The sequence below is a fragment of the Myotis myotis genome, unplaced genomic scaffold (genome assembly GCF_014108235.1).
Source record: "Myotis myotis isolate mMyoMyo1 unplaced genomic scaffold, mMyoMyo1.p scaffold_m19_p_16, whole genome shotgun sequence".
NCBI lineage: Eukaryota > Metazoa > Chordata > Mammalia > Chiroptera > Vespertilionidae > Myotis > Myotis myotis.
The window spans coordinates 16,117,030-16,137,133 of NW_023416320.1; the positions used below are offsets into that span (position 1 = coordinate 16,117,030).

General features: G+C 37.0%; 1 protein-coding gene and 1 pseudogene across 3 annotated transcripts in view; both read right to left on the reverse strand.

Annotated features, from left to right (window-relative positions):
- The window catches only part of ANGPT1 (angiopoietin 1), a 243,328-nt gene that overhangs the window by 10,531 nt on the left and 212,693 nt on the right, over nucleotides 1-20,104 (reverse strand). For all 3 annotated transcript variants that reach the window (XM_036338066.1, XM_036338064.1, XM_036338065.1), the window contains exon 8: nucleotides 2,923-3,053. In XM_036338066.1, coding sequence (XP_036193959.1) covers nucleotides 2,923-3,053 — 131 coding nt within the window. The remainder of the gene's footprint in view (nucleotides 1-2,922; nucleotides 3,054-20,104) is intronic.
- Nucleotides 4,708-6,179, reverse strand: LOC118670747 (annotated as a pseudogene).

The window sequence follows — 20,104 nt, forward strand, 5'->3', positions numbered from 1 at the left end:
AGTAGGCAATAAATCTTACTTTACCCTAAATTCCTTTTAGAAGAAACAAAGCAAAAACATAAACAAGATAAAAAAGCTTTAATTGATGATGACAGAGAACTATAAATTATTAGTTTCAAAGAGTATGGAATCTCACTGCTTAAAAGAGACTATTTTAAATAGGCAACAAGTTCAAATTCAATTTTTTAAAAGGAAAAAATTAGATGAGAAAGTGGTTTTGAGAGAAAATATGACAGAGAAAACAGAGTGATGGGGAGGAGCTAAGTAGATGCAAGTTCCAGGCAGTACTTACATTACCTGAACTGTCACATGCATCCTTACGCTCTCCAGCTCTGAGCTATCTAAATTCCACAAATGAGCTTTGTAGACTGAAGAGCTTTGTAAGACCTGGATTCTTTCAAAAGGATTTTTGATAGGGTAATGGCATTTGTTACAAAGACACATTTACTTAGAGTATTCCAGCCCAAGCAATGGAAATTTTCTCTCCCCAACATATGTGTTTATTGGTGAGTAAGAAGCGGGTCCAAGAATGATTATGGATGAAAGAACATGACAAAGTACACTCATTTGAAGCAGAAATAAAACCATAAATCTGAGCAATGAAGTTTTCACATCAACAACCAAGAGGTGCATTATTCTCTTTACTTTGCTCTACGTTTTCATTATTATGACAGAACTATGAACATATTGGATGCTCTTCTAAGGAAACATTCAAAAGATTTTACTGTTGGTCTCTCATGTGTTGTATTTATTTGGTAAGAAAAATTATCTGTAAAAATAGACATGAAGAAAATGAGTGTGTTTCGGTATTAAAATGGGCAGAAAAGTGGACAATCAAAGTCTTTCTGTCTTTGTATCAAGTTTCTGATAATTCCCTTCATGGGATCAGGAAGGTAATAAAAATAAAAAATTTCTCTCTGGAAAAAAGTTTAAAACCTAATCTGTCTGTGCTCACTTTGGCAGCCCATATACTAAAATCTACCATTAAAAAATATTTTAAATTTCTAACAACTGCTTTGGGGAGGGGGTCATAAGATTACATAGACAGGACTTTTAACTATTTGAGGAGGTTAAATGTGATGCCAAATGGCATGTTTCAAGCTTAAGAAGATGGTTATGATAGAGGCAGAGTCATACTGGGCTGGCATTGATAATACTAGAGCTGGTCTCATGCTGAAAAGATGTTAATATAAATGGAGTGGTTGGGGTCAATGGAATGTAATTTGCTGTAGTATTAATGGAGACTGTGGCGGGGGTGGGGGTGGGGGGATGAAGGTAGAAAGGCTTCTTCAAAACCTTCTCTCCATGCAATTCTATGCTCTGTTAATTGATGAGAAAAATGTCAACCTAATGATTCATTTCATTGGCTTCAAAATTTGAAAGCGACTTAAGGGTTACAAGATGGTTATTCATTCATTCATGCACCATATTTTTTATTGAGCTCCCATGTGCAACAATCTACTGCACTAGATGTGAAGGATGAAATGATGAGCATTAATTTACTTTTGTTTTCCTTCTGTGCAAAGTGGAGATTAGAATTCCTTTCCCTACTTATGTCACTGAGTTTGGAGTTCAAGTATGAAGTACAACAAATAAAATAGCATGTAATAACAATGCTAATAGTATCACATTTGGGGAAGAAAAATGTTAGATTTAAACAGTTTTTTTTTTTTTACTGGAATGAAAAGGTGTTTTGTTATAGAATATGAAAGAGAGAGAATCAGAACAGTTGAAGGTGGGAGTGCTAGCTATTCCATTAAGAGAAGGAAATAACACTAAACCTGTGAGGAGAAACACTGGGCAAAAAGCTTCCTTTACAATTTTGTTTGGTGCCAACTCCTTCTCTGTCAGAGCCTATAACATTCTTGAGCCTCATGATTTGCCAGTGGGGGTTAGCTTAGTGCTTCTCAGACTTCAGTCAGTCATCTATCAACTTTGCAGTTTTTGCCATAGCTGCTTAGAACTTTTATTAATACTTAATAAAAATAAAAATAGTGTTCTTTAAATCAATGATTTGTTAAATATCAAATATTGTGAATACTTGTTAATGTGCAACGTTTATATCATTCCTTTAACTAGAAAATCAGAACCACTTGCTATAATAAAAGGTAGATATGAAGCTCAATATAATTAAAACAGAATCACTTTATTTAATTCTAGGTAGGTGCCATTGCCTGGGCAAGGCCAGGAGCCTGCGAAGAAAGTTTAGTTTTTTCTTTGCTAAGAAGGGTAATTATTGAGAAAGTGCAGAGGAATCGTTACAGATACACTAGCATCAAATTGAGAATTTTCCTTTTACACAGAGTTGGAAAAATACTAGAAAGGAAGTTGAAAAAAGGATTAACTTTCTTACCCAGAGATACAATCTTATTTAATGGTCTCTCTTACACCAGCTCCAATATCTTGCAGAGGTCAATAGCATATAATGCAAAGTCCTGTATAGCTGTTCTTAACTGTATGACTTTAGATTTAACTATACCTCTTTATTCTTCTTATTCCATTTCAACGGAATTGTCAATGAACTCTCCTTTGCAATTGCAAAACATTTTGCAAGATTCCCCCCTCCCCCCGCCCACCCCTCATCCCATTATGCTGCATTATCAAATTATTGTTTATTCCACTATGGGTATCATTATGATTATTGAGTAGGTAGAGTAACTGGGACTTTAAGAGGCTAAAGAATTTATTCAGGATGAAGCTTAGCACGCCCCCTCTTAGGTATGGGGGGAGGAGACAAACGCCTAAATGTGCTGGCATATCTTGCAGAAGGACACATGGGAAATTAGTGGGCAGAACAAATGATCTCTGGGGACTTGCTCTTAAGTTTCCTGACCAGAAGATCATAGTCCTTTCTCATAGATAAGAAACCTCAAGCCGCAAACCACTAAAACATAATGGAGAGAATGGCCTCATAGGACTTACCTCCTGTGAGCATGAGGGCGCATTTGCACAGACAGTTGTCATTATCGGCATCTTTAGTGCTGAAATCAGCGCCATGTATGACCAGGCTGCTCTGCTGTCCTGCTGTCCCACTGTGACCCTTCAAATACAACCTGAAGTTTTTTTTTTTTTAAAAAAAAAGGAAAGAAAGAAAGAAAGAAAAAGAAAGATAAGCCATTTAACAAAATAAGAAAACCCAGAGGACTGGTTTGTTGAATGTATGCCTTTTTCATTATTTTTTTCCCCTCTTTTCTTTTAGGGAACAAATTTATTTTTTTTCCAGAAAACATTAGGAACCATAAAAACCAAGCTCAATATTTGGCAGTACCAAAAGCAAAATACAAGTAAAAATAACATTTAGACATCATGGTTAACCTTAGAGAAACATGTTTTAAAACACCACGTTTAACACTCTCCTGCACAGAGTAAAACAAGTTTACTCGACTGCGCTGAGATGGACTTTTAAAAACTGACATAACTTTTTAAAATTAAAAGAAGAAAAAAAAGCACCCAGTTCTAACCCTGGGATCTCATGATTTATAAAATAACATGTTCAAATGTCCGCAAAAATAAACAGCTGGTAAACCTGAAAACAAATCTTTCACTGAGTGAATTCAGATTCCACAGGACCTAGTACGTGAGAGCTGGGGAAGGACAGCTCTGGTCCCACTCAGCTCGTACCAGATACAAACAAATGCAAAAGGAGTTCAAAATAAACTACTCAACCAAACTCTGTAGAGGAGCAGCTTTCTTTCACAAAGTAAAAGGAACCCAGTTCCACAGAGTGGTGTGTTCTGGGAGCACAGGCCAATTTTACTCCCAGAATCCCAGAGTCTTGCACTATTGAAATAAAAGTAATTTTTGTCTTGAAGCAAGTCTAATGAAGGCACCAAAATTCTACCCTCCGTGTTTCCCCAAATGATACTTACAATGCTCTTATCATCCTTTCAATATGACTTCAACCTATTAACAGGTAACATTCTAAATATGTAAAGGTGCAGGAGGAAGTTCCCGCTCATCTGCATTAGCACGGCCCTGTCTATTCTCTTTGAAACCCTTCCAGTCAGGTTTGGCAAGCAGGATCCCTCGCGGAAGATTAAAAAAAAAAAAAGATTCCCATGCTCACTAGTCATTAAGCAAACATAGCCTTTGGTGCAGGAAGACTTAATATTTACAATACTTCCAAACGTTTTATAATTTAAGAATAAACGCCTCGCCTAAAGCTAATTTCACAGCCCCTTAATGTTATAATCTGGACATTTTGTTTTGTAACTCTCTTCGGTGTCTGTCTCTTCTGGCTTTTTGCAGTACGCTTGCCCTGGAGGAACCCTTGAGAAAACTTTCAAAGCAAGGGACCCCCTCCTGGTACGTGAGCTGTGAGCACTCAGTTGAAGGGTACCATTACTTCCTGGAAAGCCAGACCTGTCAGACTGGGACTCCCAGGGTTCTGTCTCTTCTCTCAGACAAAATCTCAGGCTGAAGATTTAGAGAAAGCATTTCTCTCCCAGCCATTCACACGGAGGGAAATGCTGTTTAATTTGGTTTTGCACTTCTTCAAGGAGAGTTTTAGTTAAGGCTTGAGAGTTGTGACTGTCTCTCTTAATGCTCAAGCCCCAGTAGCTGTATAAACATTGCAAGAGTTCCTTTGGCAGCATGACTGTTAGGCTCCATTCTTTTTTTTTTTTACTTTATTGTTGACACTATCACAGATATCCCCCTTCCTCCTCCCTCACCTTTTCCCACCTCCACCCACCCTCTGCCCTTCCCTCTGGCCATCACCACAAAGTTGTCTCTGTCCATGGGTTATGCATAATGTTCTTTGGCTACTCCCTTCAGAGTCCATTCTTAAAAAAATCTAAGAATCTTGTCACTTTCAAGGAAAACAAAACAAAACAACACTTTCTCCAGGACCTTGCAGAAACTTGTTCCTTTGTTCACACAATAAAAAATGATAAGTAGACTTGTTTCTGTAGCCATTCTTCATCTTCACAGCATTCAGCAAAATCTGCCCAGTATTTTCTTGTACTCACTTCCAGCACAAATGATTTTTTTTTCCCCTATGAAAGGTCATTTACATTTGACTCAAATCCTTTGTGACTTGATTGGCAAGTTCAGATTTAGCTCCTCTCTCACCACCTACCTGGGTCTCAGATCCTGGTTTGTCTACCCCAGCTCCTCACTACTCTCTGGTACCACCTGCTGGTCATTTTTTTCCTTCTGCTGGGTCATTTTGATTTGATCTGTCACCAGATTCCAATTTAGCACCTTTCTCATTTCCTGCTTGTGCTGCCCGCTATGGGGTAAGCTGTGCCAGGTCCTTAGTGCTCTCACCATGTCCTGAAGATTATATTTTCTGAACAACATGTAATCTTTCACAACACACAGGCAACAGACAGCGTTAATGATTTCTACTACCATGGTGTTCTGTAGATTGGTAAAATCCACTTTGTTTTCTGAATTGAGGCTTCCTAGGATTCCTGCCAATCTTTTGATAACTCTTTCTCTATCCATGTGACTGTTATTTCAAGATTTATACACAATGTGAAATGGACCTTTATTTGGAGCTTTAAACCAGGGTTCCTAAAAGATACCTTTCATCCAGTTGGCAGAGCTCAGTGGTTGAGCATCAACCTATAAGCCAGGAGGTCATGGTTCCATTCCTGGTCAGGGCACATGTTCGGGTTGCGGGCTTGATCCCCAGTGTGGGTCATGCAGGAGACAGCTGATCAATGATTCTCTCTCATCACTGATGTTTCTCTCCCTCTCCCTTCCTCTCTGAAATCAATTAAAAATAAATATGTATTTTAAAAGACATTTGTCATATCTTCTCAGAAACCTTGCATGTGCCTGAGATGGGTAACGCTGGAAGAATAATCTGGGTCTCCTTCCTCTTGGTTTTGTACACATCCTGGAGAATATGATGCACCAATTTCCCAGATTCTATCCCCAGTGTCCTGATGGAGACTATGCTGTTCGCTCCACTCTGCACCTACTGCAGTCTTCTTAGCTTCGTCTCTGTAGATGCCTTCATGTAACCAACTGCTTTCTTCAGGACAGCCACCATGTCACCATCTTCTCCTCACCCCAGAGGGCTGCTGATCTCTGTCTATAAACTTTTCAGGCCTATACAAGCCGTTGCCATATTCACTGAGCAGGTGTATGCTTCCTCCCCGCACTTGCCCCTCATTGGCATTGCAGGTGATGAGAATGCCCTGCAGCCCGGGTCCCACATGCCGGGGTCACTGCCACTGCAGCAGAGGCACTGCTCTCAGAGTCCCCACTGCTGCTGGCGAGGGCTGGTTACCGTTTTCTCCCTTCTTTGAACTCAGCCCTTCCAACAAGCTGCTACAAGATCCAAGCTCTCTGAAACCTAAAAAAAAGGGAGAGGTGGGAGAGAGATGGAGGGAAGGAGGAGGGAAGAAGGGAGGACTCCAAAATTATACCAAGACGCTATGGCTTGTGTGATTGCTGTTTATTTTACTATGCATTTTCAAACTCATATGGCTCTCTAATAATGCAGGATTGACAGCAGAAAATGGGTTTATTTTATTATTGTGAGTATTAATCTCTAAATAAAAATGCCTTTAGAGTACCACTATTGCATATCACTCACTGTGTCAATTTAAAATACTGGTGATGTGCTAAACATTATTATTAATAGCGACAGGAATAACAATTCTCATTGACTAAGGACTTGTTCTGTGCCAACCCCTCTGTGAAATGATTTGCAGCTGTTATTAAATTTAATTGTGACATTGAATTTGTGTTATGGACATCAATATTTCCATTTTTTATAGCAAGGCTTAGAAATGCTAAGTAAGCTAGAATTTAGCCATGCTTTTCAAATCCAAACTCTTATTCATTATGCATTCCCTGGATAAATGTTTGTTGAGCACATATGATATTCCAGAAATTGTTCTAAGTACCTCAGATATAGCAGCAAACAAAAAGACAAAACAACCATGTCCCGAGGGGCTTGCATTCCAGTGGTTTCCCTAAAATTAAGTTCAAAATCCCAATTGTTTAACCTCAAATACAGCATTCTTCAACATCCCTACCTTACTCTCTATTTCTTACACCTGTAATACTGCCAACAACAAAAAAAATTTCTTGTGACACAGGGGTTGAAAATCACTGGGGTGAAGGATAGAGATGGAAAAGGTGTGTTTGGTATATAGTAGTTGTTAATAATAATGAAGAAACAAGGATAATCAAAATCCTACAATAGAGAAGTAGCTAAATAGCCTACTGATTACCCTTATCCTATATAATAAAAGGCTAATATGCAAATCGACCAAATGGCAGAACAACTGGTTGCTATGATGTGCACTGACCACCAGGGGCAGATGCTCAATGCAGCAGCTGCCCCCTGGTGGTCAGTGCACTCCCACAGGGGAAGCATTGCTTAGCCAGAAACGGGGCTCATGAATGGTGAGCGCAGCGGCAGTGGTAGGAGCCTCTCCCACATCCACGGCAGTGCTAAGGAGCAGCGAGTAGGCGGGCGGTAAGGAGCGAGGGGTCCCAGACTGCGAGAGGGTGCAGGCCGGGCTGAGGAACCTCCCCCCGCCCCCCCAGTGCACAAATCTTGTGCACCAGGCCTCTAGTAATATAATATAGGTCACCTAAAAAAAAGATATGCACTGGAAGGCATGAAAACCTAGTCAAGATATAGTAAGTGGAAAGACAGGGTAGAAAGCAGTATGTTCCATTTATGTAAGAGAGAGAGAGAGAGAGAGAGAGAGAGAGAGAGAGAGAGAGAGAGAGGGAATGAGAGAGAGAGAAAGTCTGGAAGGATAAACAGAAAATGTTTAGAGAAGTTTGATAGTCTGATTTAGGTAACTTTTCACTTTCTTCATTAACCTTCTGTAATATCTGAATCTTTAAAACTAGTGTATTAATTTTGTGATTTAAATAATGACTCCCATTTTAAAACCAAAAAAAAAAAAAAAAAAAAAAAATCAACATGAACCCAAACCAGGAGTTCTCCAGCGGCTATACCTGGAACAAGGGATTTGTGAAATACTATGCTGCAGTAAAAAAGAAGGAGTTTTTACCATTTTCAACAGCATGGATGGAACCGGAGAGCAATATGCTAAGTGAAATAAGCCAGTCAGAGAAAGATAAATACCATATGATCTCACTCATTTATGGAATATAATGAACAACATAAACTGATGAACAAAAACAGATCCAGAGACAGAGAAGCATCAATCAGACCATCAAACCTCAGAGGGAAGGTAGGGGAGGGTTGGGGGTAAGGAGGAGAGATCAACCAAAGGACTTATGTGCTAGCATATAGACCTAACCAATGGACACAGACAACAGGGGGGTGAGGGCATGAGTTGGGGGGGTACTAGGGGGATAAGGACACATGTAATACCTTAATCAATAAAGAAATTTTTTTTTAAAAAAAGGCCTTTCTATTTGGGCTTGAAACTTCTTCAACCAGCATCTCAGATTACTCTTCACAAACTGTTGAAGGATAACCTTTCGAAGCATATTGGTCTAGAATTAAAAAGCTAGTGTACAAATCACACTAGTTGTCTAATGTAGTTGATGTCGGCTCATTTCCTATTGATACTATGCATTCTTTCATATCCAGCTGGGCACTCTAAACAAACAAACACTTCAGTGGCTCCTCAAGGCTCAGAGTCTCTAAGCGAGGGTTCCCAGTAACTTCAATTTGATACCTAAGGTCTTCTCTGGTCGAGACTTTACCCCTCTACCTAACTCTACCTGACACTCTGCTCCTCTGACCTTATCAAAGTCATCCAGCAATAGTTTCTACAAACCCCTGCATGTGACCACTTCTGTACCAGAGTCATATTTATGAATCCTACCCACCCACAGTACAGCTAGTGAGCGAACAATACCTCTATTTGAGTGAAACACTACCTGGACCCAGGCCAGTTCTAGACAAAATTTTACATCATCACTGAACAGAAATAATGAGGATCAATTACTATTTGGAGCTATATGTATATATGTTTTAACTTGTGTTTGCACCTAAGTACTATATGTATATACGTATATCCCATCATTATTTTGTGAGATTTAATATTATTTTTAGCAAACGACAATACTATTGTATGTTTGTGCCAAAGGATTTTACAAATGTCCTACAGAGATTTTGTTTTTTGAGCCAGAGCAAAATATGCAATAATTAAACCCTAGTCAAGTTTTCTTGGTTTCGATGATTACTAGAACTTGTAGTTAACAGTAGGCTGAAGGGAGCGCTTCTAAGGCTGAATTATCACATGAAGCTTGCATTTTAAAATTCTGAGAGGCAGGCTAAAACTCGCTAGTGATACAAAACTGTAGAAGTTTTTAAGGGCAGGCTCACACTTTGGTTTTGGGTAACCTATGTGGAGGTGGGTTCACCAAGGAAAGGTAAGGTGTCAACCAATGGGAGTCCTAGGGCATGTTACCTGGGTGAATTCACCACCTTCCAGAGCTGATCTGGAGTTTTAATTTGATATCTGATCACTTTCTCAGTCTCTCCAGGACACACACACACACACACACACACACAACTGTGGGAGACTTTTGTCAGGTCTCCATTTATAGTCAAGATAAGAACACATGGGGCCCAGTCTCCTGGTCTCCTTAGAGAGAATTTCACACAGAAAGCCAAATTAGAATTAGAAACTAGGTTATACGGTGAACACAGAATCAGAGGAGGGTGAAAAATTCCAAAATGAAGTAGCTGTGACTGTTAGCCTGACATCTCCTGCCCTACGGGGACTGGATGAGTTTAGCCCTCGGGTGCTCTTGTAGGAAAAATACCAATTCCAACTCTGATTGTTGGATTCTCTCTGATTTGTCATGACTTCCCTTCTTTCTTAAGATGAGTCAATACCATTTCCCTGCAGTAGCTTTAAGCTCACTGTTAGGGACAGACTTTCCAGGACACAATGATATTCTACAGTGTCTTTTGCAGGTAAGTCACTACAAATGTTCAGCTGATATTAACTGAGTGACTGCTTTGTGCTGGGTATAGTTTATACTTTTATCCTTTCACATGAGGGTTAATGGCTAAGCCTCATATTTTACAATGGTTTTTTGTGTGCTATCAAGGCAACAGAAATAAATATACAATTACAAATTCAAGACATAGAGAAAAACAAAAATAAGAAAACAAAAATCAACCCAAATCTTCTCTGAATATGACTACTCTTGATATTATGGTTTATATACACTTAGTCTATTCCTTAATAAAGTAGAAAATATTGTTTATTTTAAAATAGAAATGTAATATCTGAACATATTCTTATAAAAATTTCAAATAATATGTGTAAAGTTTTTGTCTACAGCCCCATCTTATCTACCTCTTTAGAGGTAATTACTTATGTCAGTTTTGTACCCTTCAAATCAGTTTCCCCTCATGTATAAATACAAATGAAAATGAAAGCAAACTTTGTTCTTTATAACATGTTTTCATATATATAATTTCATGAGTATTTTCCCATTTCATTATATAGTCTTCTCCAGTATCATTTAGAAGCTATTGCATAATATCATCAATTGTCATAAGCTTAAGGGTGTCTTTATGTATCTCTAAGTGAGTATGCAAGTATATATGTTAGGATTAGAATAAGGGCTACAATGTTTTTTCCTGACCTTCACCTCTACGGACCTCATCAATGATCTGTGAAAGGGTCTGTGAATAAAAATAAAAAAAAAATACATTTCCAGATCCATTTAAAAAAGATTTGAAGGTCAATCTTCTAGTCCTGGCAGCTCTTCTCTGTATTATTGCAGAAGTCTTACAACTGGTCTCAAAGCCTTTCATCTTGATCCTTCCCATGCTCTCTAAACTGCATGGTCCATGTGGCTCATTCAAAAACATGCGTTTTTCCACACCTCCACTCTGGTTAAAATGCCTCCGTGTTCTCCCAACACATGAAGGATAAAGTTCAAACCAAACTTATTGTGGTTTACAAGGATTTTGAAGGTCTATCCCTCCTCTACCTTCTCCACATATTCTCACCCTTCTCACACAGCTCCCATGACTTGTTCTTTCCTGCACATGGACATCATGCTTCTGACTTACCAAATGCCTGTTTCCTCAAGGCAACACACACTCTCATTTCTCTCATTTCTATGTGCTGCCCCCTCTTCTTGGAACACCCATTCCAACTCTGAATAGCTGCTGAAATCTTATTCATCCTTTAAGGTTTCAAGTATAACCTCAAAGGACACCAGAGAGATAACTTTATGATAACACATATTGTGTATACACTTGTGGTTTTACTTGTCTTCTCCCACAATAAGCTAGGAACTCTTTTAGGCATAAATTGTGTCTTATTCATCTTTGAATCAGCAGAATCTAGAACTGTAGCTAATACAGAGCAGGGACTCAATGTTCACTGTATAAATGAATGACTGGTGTGCTAAGTAAGTAATTTTCAGTAGTCTGAAGATAGCAAGTAAAAGCCAACTCAAGTATCAATAATCCAAATACTGAAAATATAGCTGACTCATGTTTTCAGAGGGGTAGCTTTTACATCTCATGTAGCTAAGTAGTTAAAATCCTACTTCCTTGCTATCCTACTCAAATAATTAAAACACACACACACACACACACACACACACACACACACACTTCTATATCCTTCTTGATCTTTCCAATTATTTTTTTGTTCTCATTATCTTGGAGACTCCTGAATATGAACACATGTTTAATATATTATATTGATAGAATAAAGTAAAAAAAGTGGTCTCAATTCCTATTAGTTTATTGAATGCTTTATTTGTATTGTGTGCGAAGCCAACTGGTATCAGAGAACAAATTAAAAATAAAAACATAGTCATGATAAATCTTTCAAATAAAATTATTTGGAGAAAAAGCTTAATAAGGTGTAGAAATATTTCCTTAAGGTCCAGCCCAGATTAGGAATCTTTAAAACAAGAACCAGAAGCAAAGAGTCCTAAGATAGTATAATGTAAACACTGGTTTATGTTTTGGCCGCTATGATTTAAAAATAGAAGAGACCAATATTTTGAAGACTAAGTAGAACTTGTAATCTATATATAACAGTGTTCATCCTCCTGATGTCTATATCCTCAACAAGTCCCAGAGGAGCTGCTTATGCTCCTCTAAGGAACAAGCCTGCTCTGAATAGTTATTCTCTTGCACTGGGAAGTAGAGATGGAGTATCATAAAAATAGTTTTTCTTGACATCATTTTAAAAAGTTTTCAAATGAGGACAACTATTCTTCTGTGGAATCCCACAGAAATTCTGGGAGCAACTATGCATCAAGGATAGGTCCTCAGACATTTAGGGGGCTCAGGCTTCTGGAGCAGCTATTTAGCTAGCATAGAATAGCAATTATTGACCCAAAGCCAACAACCATATCAGGTTATTTGATACAGGCAAACTAGGGGCCAGCTTTCCAGTAATGCCACGTATTTTTAATTAGATAAGAAACATTTAAATTGAGGCTGGAACAGAATATTTAGGTGGTTCTTTTTAATAGTGGTTCTGGCTCATTTCTGAAGTCCTTAATGTATATTTAATTAGCCATAGCTTTCTCTATTTTGCTAATAAGTGTTCTAAATGGACCTTCACTTTACAAAAGAAAAGTCAATATATAGAAAGGCCAAAGTTAGCTTTGCATCTGACTTTAGTGAAAGGGAATTTGAAGTAGTGAGTCATTACAAAGAATACTTCCTCCAGAATAACACCATGGGAATCCTGGACATTTATTTTTTGCCTTTAGCCAGCATAGACGTGGCACCCATAAAGGATGATATGGTAGGACATAAAAACAAATGTGATTCCAGAACAAAGTATTTGACTTAGGGACAGAAGTATGGAAGATGCCAGAAAATAAAAACAAAGTAACAACTATAACAACAAAACTCCAAAGAGTATGATTAGATGTGACCAAAAAGGCAGCCACGAAGTAAAATCATGGTTTATCCTTTTACACCCATTTTTTCCCAATTGAGGGAAAAAATTTGAGTAAGATTTGATCAATAACAGTAAAGAATTATTATCCCACCAACAGTGCATAAGGCTTCCTTTTAGCCACATCTCCATGTTCACTGCAGCACTATTTAAAAGTCAACATATGGAAACAACCTAAGTATCCACCAATGAATGAACAGATAAAGAAGATGTGGTACAAATACACAATTAAATATTATTTAGTCCCCAAAAGAGTGGAATCTTGCCATTTGCAACAACATGGGGATGAGCCTTGAAGGTATTATGCTAGTGAAATAAGTCAGGAAAAGACAAATATTCTATGATCTTTCTTATATGTGGACTCTTAAAATGAAGTAATACAAAATCAAGTTCATAGACACAGAGAACAGATTTGGGTTGCCAGAGGTGGAAGGGGTCAGAGGTGGGAGAAATGGGTGAAGGGGTGAAAACATTACAAAAATAAAAATTAAAATGTAATTTCAATAAGTAAAAGATTAAATCCTATTTCTTAGTAAATTTAGGACAATAGTGAGTTCTATTATGGAAGAACAGACTTTAAACTACACCATTCAAGTAATTCTATAGTTCTGTAACTTTCTTTTCTTTAAGATAGGCAGTCCAATCCCCTGCATCCAGATTCTCACTAATTTTGTCTGTTTTTAAGAGACCACCATACTTCTCACATTTTTATTTCTTCGCTGTATTGGGGGTGGGGGGCAAAAGTCGCTTTCATTATCCAAGGCAGTGGGAGTTGTATGTATGACAAATTGAAGTTTGGCCTCAGCTCTTTTAAACAGTAGACAGACTCTCAGATATGTGAACTCTAAGGTCTTACATACTGACAAGCTGAGCAGATTTTATTTTGGCTCTGAGCTCTCTCCCTGCCACCATATGGAACTCGTTTGTCTTTCTAACAATCACTTGAAGAAAATGCAAAATGACCCCCATGGTTCTCTTTCAGAGCCTGGTGGTAATGACTCAATCTGATGGAGTTTCCCAAGACTGCTGTCTTTTGGTTGCTGCTCCAGGGCAGTCTCTTCTTTACCTACCCACCCCTGCCCTGCGCTGCCCTACTGACAAAGCTGGGCACCATTAGCGATGATGGGTGTTACAGCATGTCTTTCTGAACTAATTTAAATGATATAGGTGGCATCTTTTGGTAAAAATAAAGAAAATACCTCTCTTGCCCATCTATATTTAGAGAAAATATTAGCATTTGTTTGGCATTATGAAGATGTTGTTGAGTGGTATACAAATAATTAGTATTGTAGGAAAAAAGGCATGTATTCATGTCTTAGCTATATCTGTGAACTACATATACTATATACATAACAGGCATTCAATAAATATTTACTGAGTCAGTTATGAACTAAGAGTTCAAATTGTTTAGAATTTAAGTTTTCTTCATCTCAAAAGATGGTTTATACATAGTAACATTTTAACTCTAATTGTGTTGTACATTTCTAGTCCCATGAACAATTTTTTCTGATTTTAAATATTAATGACTTAATGCTCTGCTCAAACCATATTGGGGTACTGCCATAATGAGGATGGAATTCGTTTGTGGCTGCCAACAGACATGTGAGGAAATAGCTCATGGAACAACCCATTAAAGTAAATCCTAGAGAGTTCATATGAGAAATGAGACCTTCCAGTTCTACAAAGGGACCTACATCTATAAATGTGTCCATTCTATCGCATTATTCCACCTGGAACTTGGGCATTCATTAAAAAAAATGTTTCAAAAGTTTTATTTTCTTTGTTAGAGGAGAGAGGCTTTACTGTCCAATGTTGAATCTTAGGACTATGATCTCTGTTGGAAGAGGCTCTATTAAGTCTGTGTCATTATGTGCAACACTGTTTTTCACATGTTGTAGATATATAGCCTGTTACTCTGTTGTCAGTGTACCTATGAAAAAATGAATGAATAAATGCCTATGATAGATAATTAGATAACAATGATCTATACTCATAGACCCAAATCTGTAAGTGGAAGAAAAAGTTCAAAAGAAGCTTAAAAACAGGGTATAAGTAGGAAGATCCTATTAATGCACAATTTGACTAATCAAGAATTGAGGATATGAAATTTATGAAAACTTTAAAAAATATGTAAAGATCAGTAGATTTAGGTGGTTTGGTACAAAGTAAGAATGAATGAAGGAAATAACTTCAAAAAGTCATTACCCCAAATTCTTCTTTGTTTCCTTCCTCTCCCCACTCCCTAATAAACAAACAAACAAACAAACAAATAAAAACTAGCTTCTGAAGAATGTGTTTTGAGAGAAACACCAGTCCCTGAGGAGCTCACTTGTGCCTGGAGAGGTAGTATAACAGAACAGAGTTTGGAGCTGAAATTTCTGGGTTTGAAACCTAGCTCTGATCCTTCTGGATCCTCAGTTTCCTCATCTGTAAAATGGCTCTAATAAGAGTAATGTCTTTCTGTCATTATTGGGAAGATTAAATTAGGTGATACATATGAAGTCCTTAAAAAGACTGTCACATGTAAATACTTGATGAATATTAATGAAAACGTAAAGAAACTAGTTCCCTAACCAATAACCATAAAATACACCACATCTCAGTAAACATGAGTTAGATGAGTGACAATATATATCAAACCAGTATCAATATATACGACATTGGTAAACATATGCAAGCATACTGAGAGTGATAAAAATAATGAGAGACACAGGTAACTAAGACATGCATGTAGGCAATAAACTGGACAAGTTAAATATGAAAAGGACCAATTTTCTCAAATTCAAAAGGCCCCATTTCCTTTGAAAGTTTTTTGTCTTAGATAGAGCAAGTAAATGACAAGTATAAAGAACAAGAAACTAAAGAACTACTTTGCTGACTATTTAGATTAAGGTCTACTTTATTTTGAACCCAAATGCCTGAATATTGATCCTTTAATTCAAACGTTTATTCTTTAATAAGTTAAAATTCCAATCTTTTGAGAATGCAAGCTTTTCTTGCCATTCAATAGGGTGCATTACTGACTGAACCCATCGTGTGTCCCCCCCCTTTTTTACCCCTATTTGATGCCGAGAAAAATCTCTGAGCAGATTCCCCATGTAGACCTGTACCTTTATTTATTAAAATCTTTCTTTATCACATTCCATCTTCCTTAACTGGTGTCAGTTGTTCTCAGATGAAACTGGATCATTGGGGAATGACCAGAATTTGTGTATATTAACCTAATCATTATGCTAAGAAGGGGTGCATTATCTTATTTGCTTTTAAGCCTCAGATGCCCTGAGTTAGATATGTTATATATCTTTGAACATGTTCGGTGGAAGATGTGCTAGTGTGAAAAAAAAATGCTGGAGATAGTGAGAGCCATGGAAATCTATGCTTCTATTAAGAAAGATACATTTCCAGAATTACAGAGGGGGGAAAAGAAATTTCAGAAAATCCAGTTTCTTTTTTTCTCTGATTCCATTATTATTTTATACATTAGCTTTCATTATACATGCATACATTCTACACTAATTTTTCATCTATTTAAGTTCTGAAGATCTCTCTTTTGACTTAAAAATATTAATACAATGTAGAATTTGATAAAAATTAGTTTATCAACCACCCAGTTCTTCTTAAACTCTTGACACTGGAAACAATGACTCCTATTTCAAAACCCCAGTAAAACAAAGTTCTCAGTGTTTCCCAATGACATGAAGATTGCGTATGTTCAAAACTCATGATAAATTCTTCCTCCAAAGAAAATACAGAACTCGCATATTGTTATCTCTGAGTTCCCATTTGCATAGTGATGAGAGAGTACACTCTATTCCGTAAATTAAAAAATAAACACATAAAAAAACTAACCTATTTTCATGAAATCTATGACAATGAAACCATATTTCCCAAAGTTCAGAAATACAATGTAGTGATTCTCTGTTTTTAGTTCTAAGTAAAATAAAGTTCTTTCAGTATTCCTCTCCTTTTCTAAGAATAAAAAGTTAGTGCCAAAATGAATTATGTGGCACTAAGACCCCTGTAAAAAAAAATACAAACAGTCCTCTAATGCATTTCAATTCCCTTGGCGACACGTGTGGCTGACAATCAGTTCCAAGTGAGCGGCTCACGGACCGGACCCTCCTCTGGTGCCTAAAAGACCAGGCCAATGGCCATCTCAGAGAGTTTATAGGTTTGCTCTTTTACCAAAAACTAAGTCAAGACCTTGTAAAAGTTGTGATTGAAATTGGTGATTTTTTTAGTATAAACAAGTTCAAGGGAGGAAGGTTTGTTCTCCTTTTTATTTCTGTTTAAAGAGCAGCAAGAAACTTTCTTTGCAGCATCCCTGAGGGGAAGACAGAGAGGAAACGGTGAGTAGAATGTTGAAAACCATTGAGAGACATTGCCTGAGGTTTTTTTTTGCAGAGAGGAAATACTTTCTTTTGTTATACTTGGACAATGCGTTGCTATAAGTTCCATAAATAAAGCTCCAGCATGCATAAGCAGATTTTTCTGTTGACCAAAGTCCTCAGTGTGCTTATTTCTCTCCACCAGTAGTGTACGACAGTCTAAACTCCTTATCATGGAAAAAGCCCTCCGCTTCCTGCGGCACAGTGAACCCCTGCATAACAAGATGCATGCTATTCTCTAAGGCAGTCTCTCTCTCACTTCAGGGTCTTTGGTCAATTATTCCTTCTGGCTGGAATGTGAAGACCTTCCTGCTTTGCCACCATCCTCCATATGAACAAACGCTCCTCACTAACACTTACTCATATTTCACAAATCTCCAAGGAATTCCTCTAGGAAGCCTTTCCCAGCTTTTTCAATCTCTTCCAATATACCCCATTCAACCTCAACCCTAGTCAATTGAGAACTTTTCTTGAGTGCCCAACTATAGCCTGATTACAAGGGCTCTTACCCAGGGACTGTGAGTATGGAGCTTAATCGCACATATGTGTAAGCAAAATTTTGTGCTTGTTCAAGTACTCTGGAGAGAAGATCCATAGCTCCATTAATTTTTTTTTAAAGGTTTGTGATTCCTTGATAAACAAGGAAGGGACAAAATAAAACCAACCAACCAGACACGCTATAAAACATATTGCAGCTAGATATTTTGTTGTAAGCCACCTATCCCATGTTTTCTTCCTTCTCCTTAACTATTAGCCCAACAAGACCAACAAACATGGTGTCTCCTTTTAGTGGCATTAAAGTGTCATTTCTATATTAGCATCACCTGGGTGTACTTGGTAGGACTGAGGTATCTGGGTTCTAGCCCAAGATTAGAATATCTACATATGGGAGTCAGAAATAAACACTTCAATGAAACACCTAGTTGACTATATGAACACTCAAGTTTGGAAACAACTGAATAGCACCAGGAGCATAGTAGCAACCTGTAAATGCTTGGTTATTGGCTGGTTGGCTGGCTGGCTAATGAATGAATTTAGAGTATGATTGGAAAAGAATTATAATAATTTTTTTAAAAGTAATTTTAGTAAATTCACATAGATTAAAGCAAAATATCCAGTTAAAAGAGAAATAAAACAATGTTGGATATAGGACAACTACATATTTAATAATTATTGTTTATTAACAAGCCGAGGAAACAGTCACTTGATGTCTCTAGTTACCAGCATATCTTTTAGGTGAGGGGATGGTTAAAGAAGCACACAATATTCAGATGGAATTCTTCTGCTAAGGACACTATTCGTACTTATAAAATCAAATTATAAACAGGTACAACTATTTATTTGATCTTTAACCACATTTTTTATTTTAAAGCATAGGCCATTAAGATAATTATTTTGTAACAGTGATGGGACCTCTGATTGTTTACATAATGACCGCTGATCTTCAGATCTAGACAATTTTCTCTAGAATTGTTCATTAAGACACATGAGGGGAGGAAAGGTTGTTTTTTGTGGCTAAAAATGAATAAGGCTAAAATTACTCTTTATCCTGCTGTTTATTTGAGCTTCTAACTCAGGCAGGTAATAAAATAGCACTTTTAATTCTTTTAATAGAGAATGAGCAGACCAGCATAAATATTGGCATTCAGTAACATTAATGCCAAAAGAGACATACCTAAGTGTGGAGTAAATGTTCAATTAATAGTAGTGAAAGTTGAATGTTATGATGCTACTATGTCAACACAAGGTTTGCAGTTGATGGATTTAATGCTGCTACTTGATACTTGACAAAATTATTTAATTTGGTTTTATGATGTTTACGGTTCATGTGTGTAAGGGTCTTGTAAAAGAAATACATCATCTAGAGAAAAAAAGGACTATTATTTATAGGGTAATCTATATTTTATGTTGTTATTTTCATAATTTAAAAAATTTTACTCAAAAATATAACAAAACACTTAATTTGAAAAAATACTAGTATATGCACCCCTATGTTCATTGTAACATTATTCACAATAGCCAAGTTATGGAAGCAACCCCCAAGTACCCATAAATAGACAAGTGGATAAAAAAAGTTGTGGTACATATATACAATGGAATATTATTCGACGCTAAAAAAGAATGAATTCTTACTATTTGTGACAGCATGGATGGACCTAGAGGGTATTAGGATAAGTGAAATAAGCCAGACAGAGAAAGACAAATAACATATGATTTCACTTATATGCAGAATCTAAATGACAAAATAAATGAACTAACAAAATAGAAAGAGACTTATAGATGCAGAGAACAGACTAATGGATGGCAGAGGGCAAAGGTGTTTGGGGGACAAAGGTGAAGGGATTAAGAAGTACTAATTGGTAGTTACAAAATAGTCATGAGGATGTAAAGTAAAGCATAGGGAATATAGTCAATAATATTCTGATGACTATGCATGGTGCTAGGAGGGTACCTAATATATCGAACGGAAGAACACTTTGTAAAGTATATATGATTGTCTAACCACTAAGCTGTATACCTGAAACTAATATTAAATAATGTTGAATGTAAATTATAATTGAAAAATAAAATTTAAAACATATATAATGAACTAAATTTTGTACTTTCTGATGAGCTCTCAATTATTCACCCAGGGGGAGTTCTATAAAATCAAAGTTCATTGTCACCTAGTGGCAGCTATCAAAATTGCAGGCAGAGAACCTAGTTCCTGTAACCCACAAATTACTTATCAGTGACAATAACATGGCATCCTTTTCAGGATCAGCGGGCCTATGGAATAAGGTATGTTGTATGTCTATCTTGTTAACATTTTACTTCATTTGCTTGGCTTCATACAATATTGAAATTCTTGCATATCTTTTC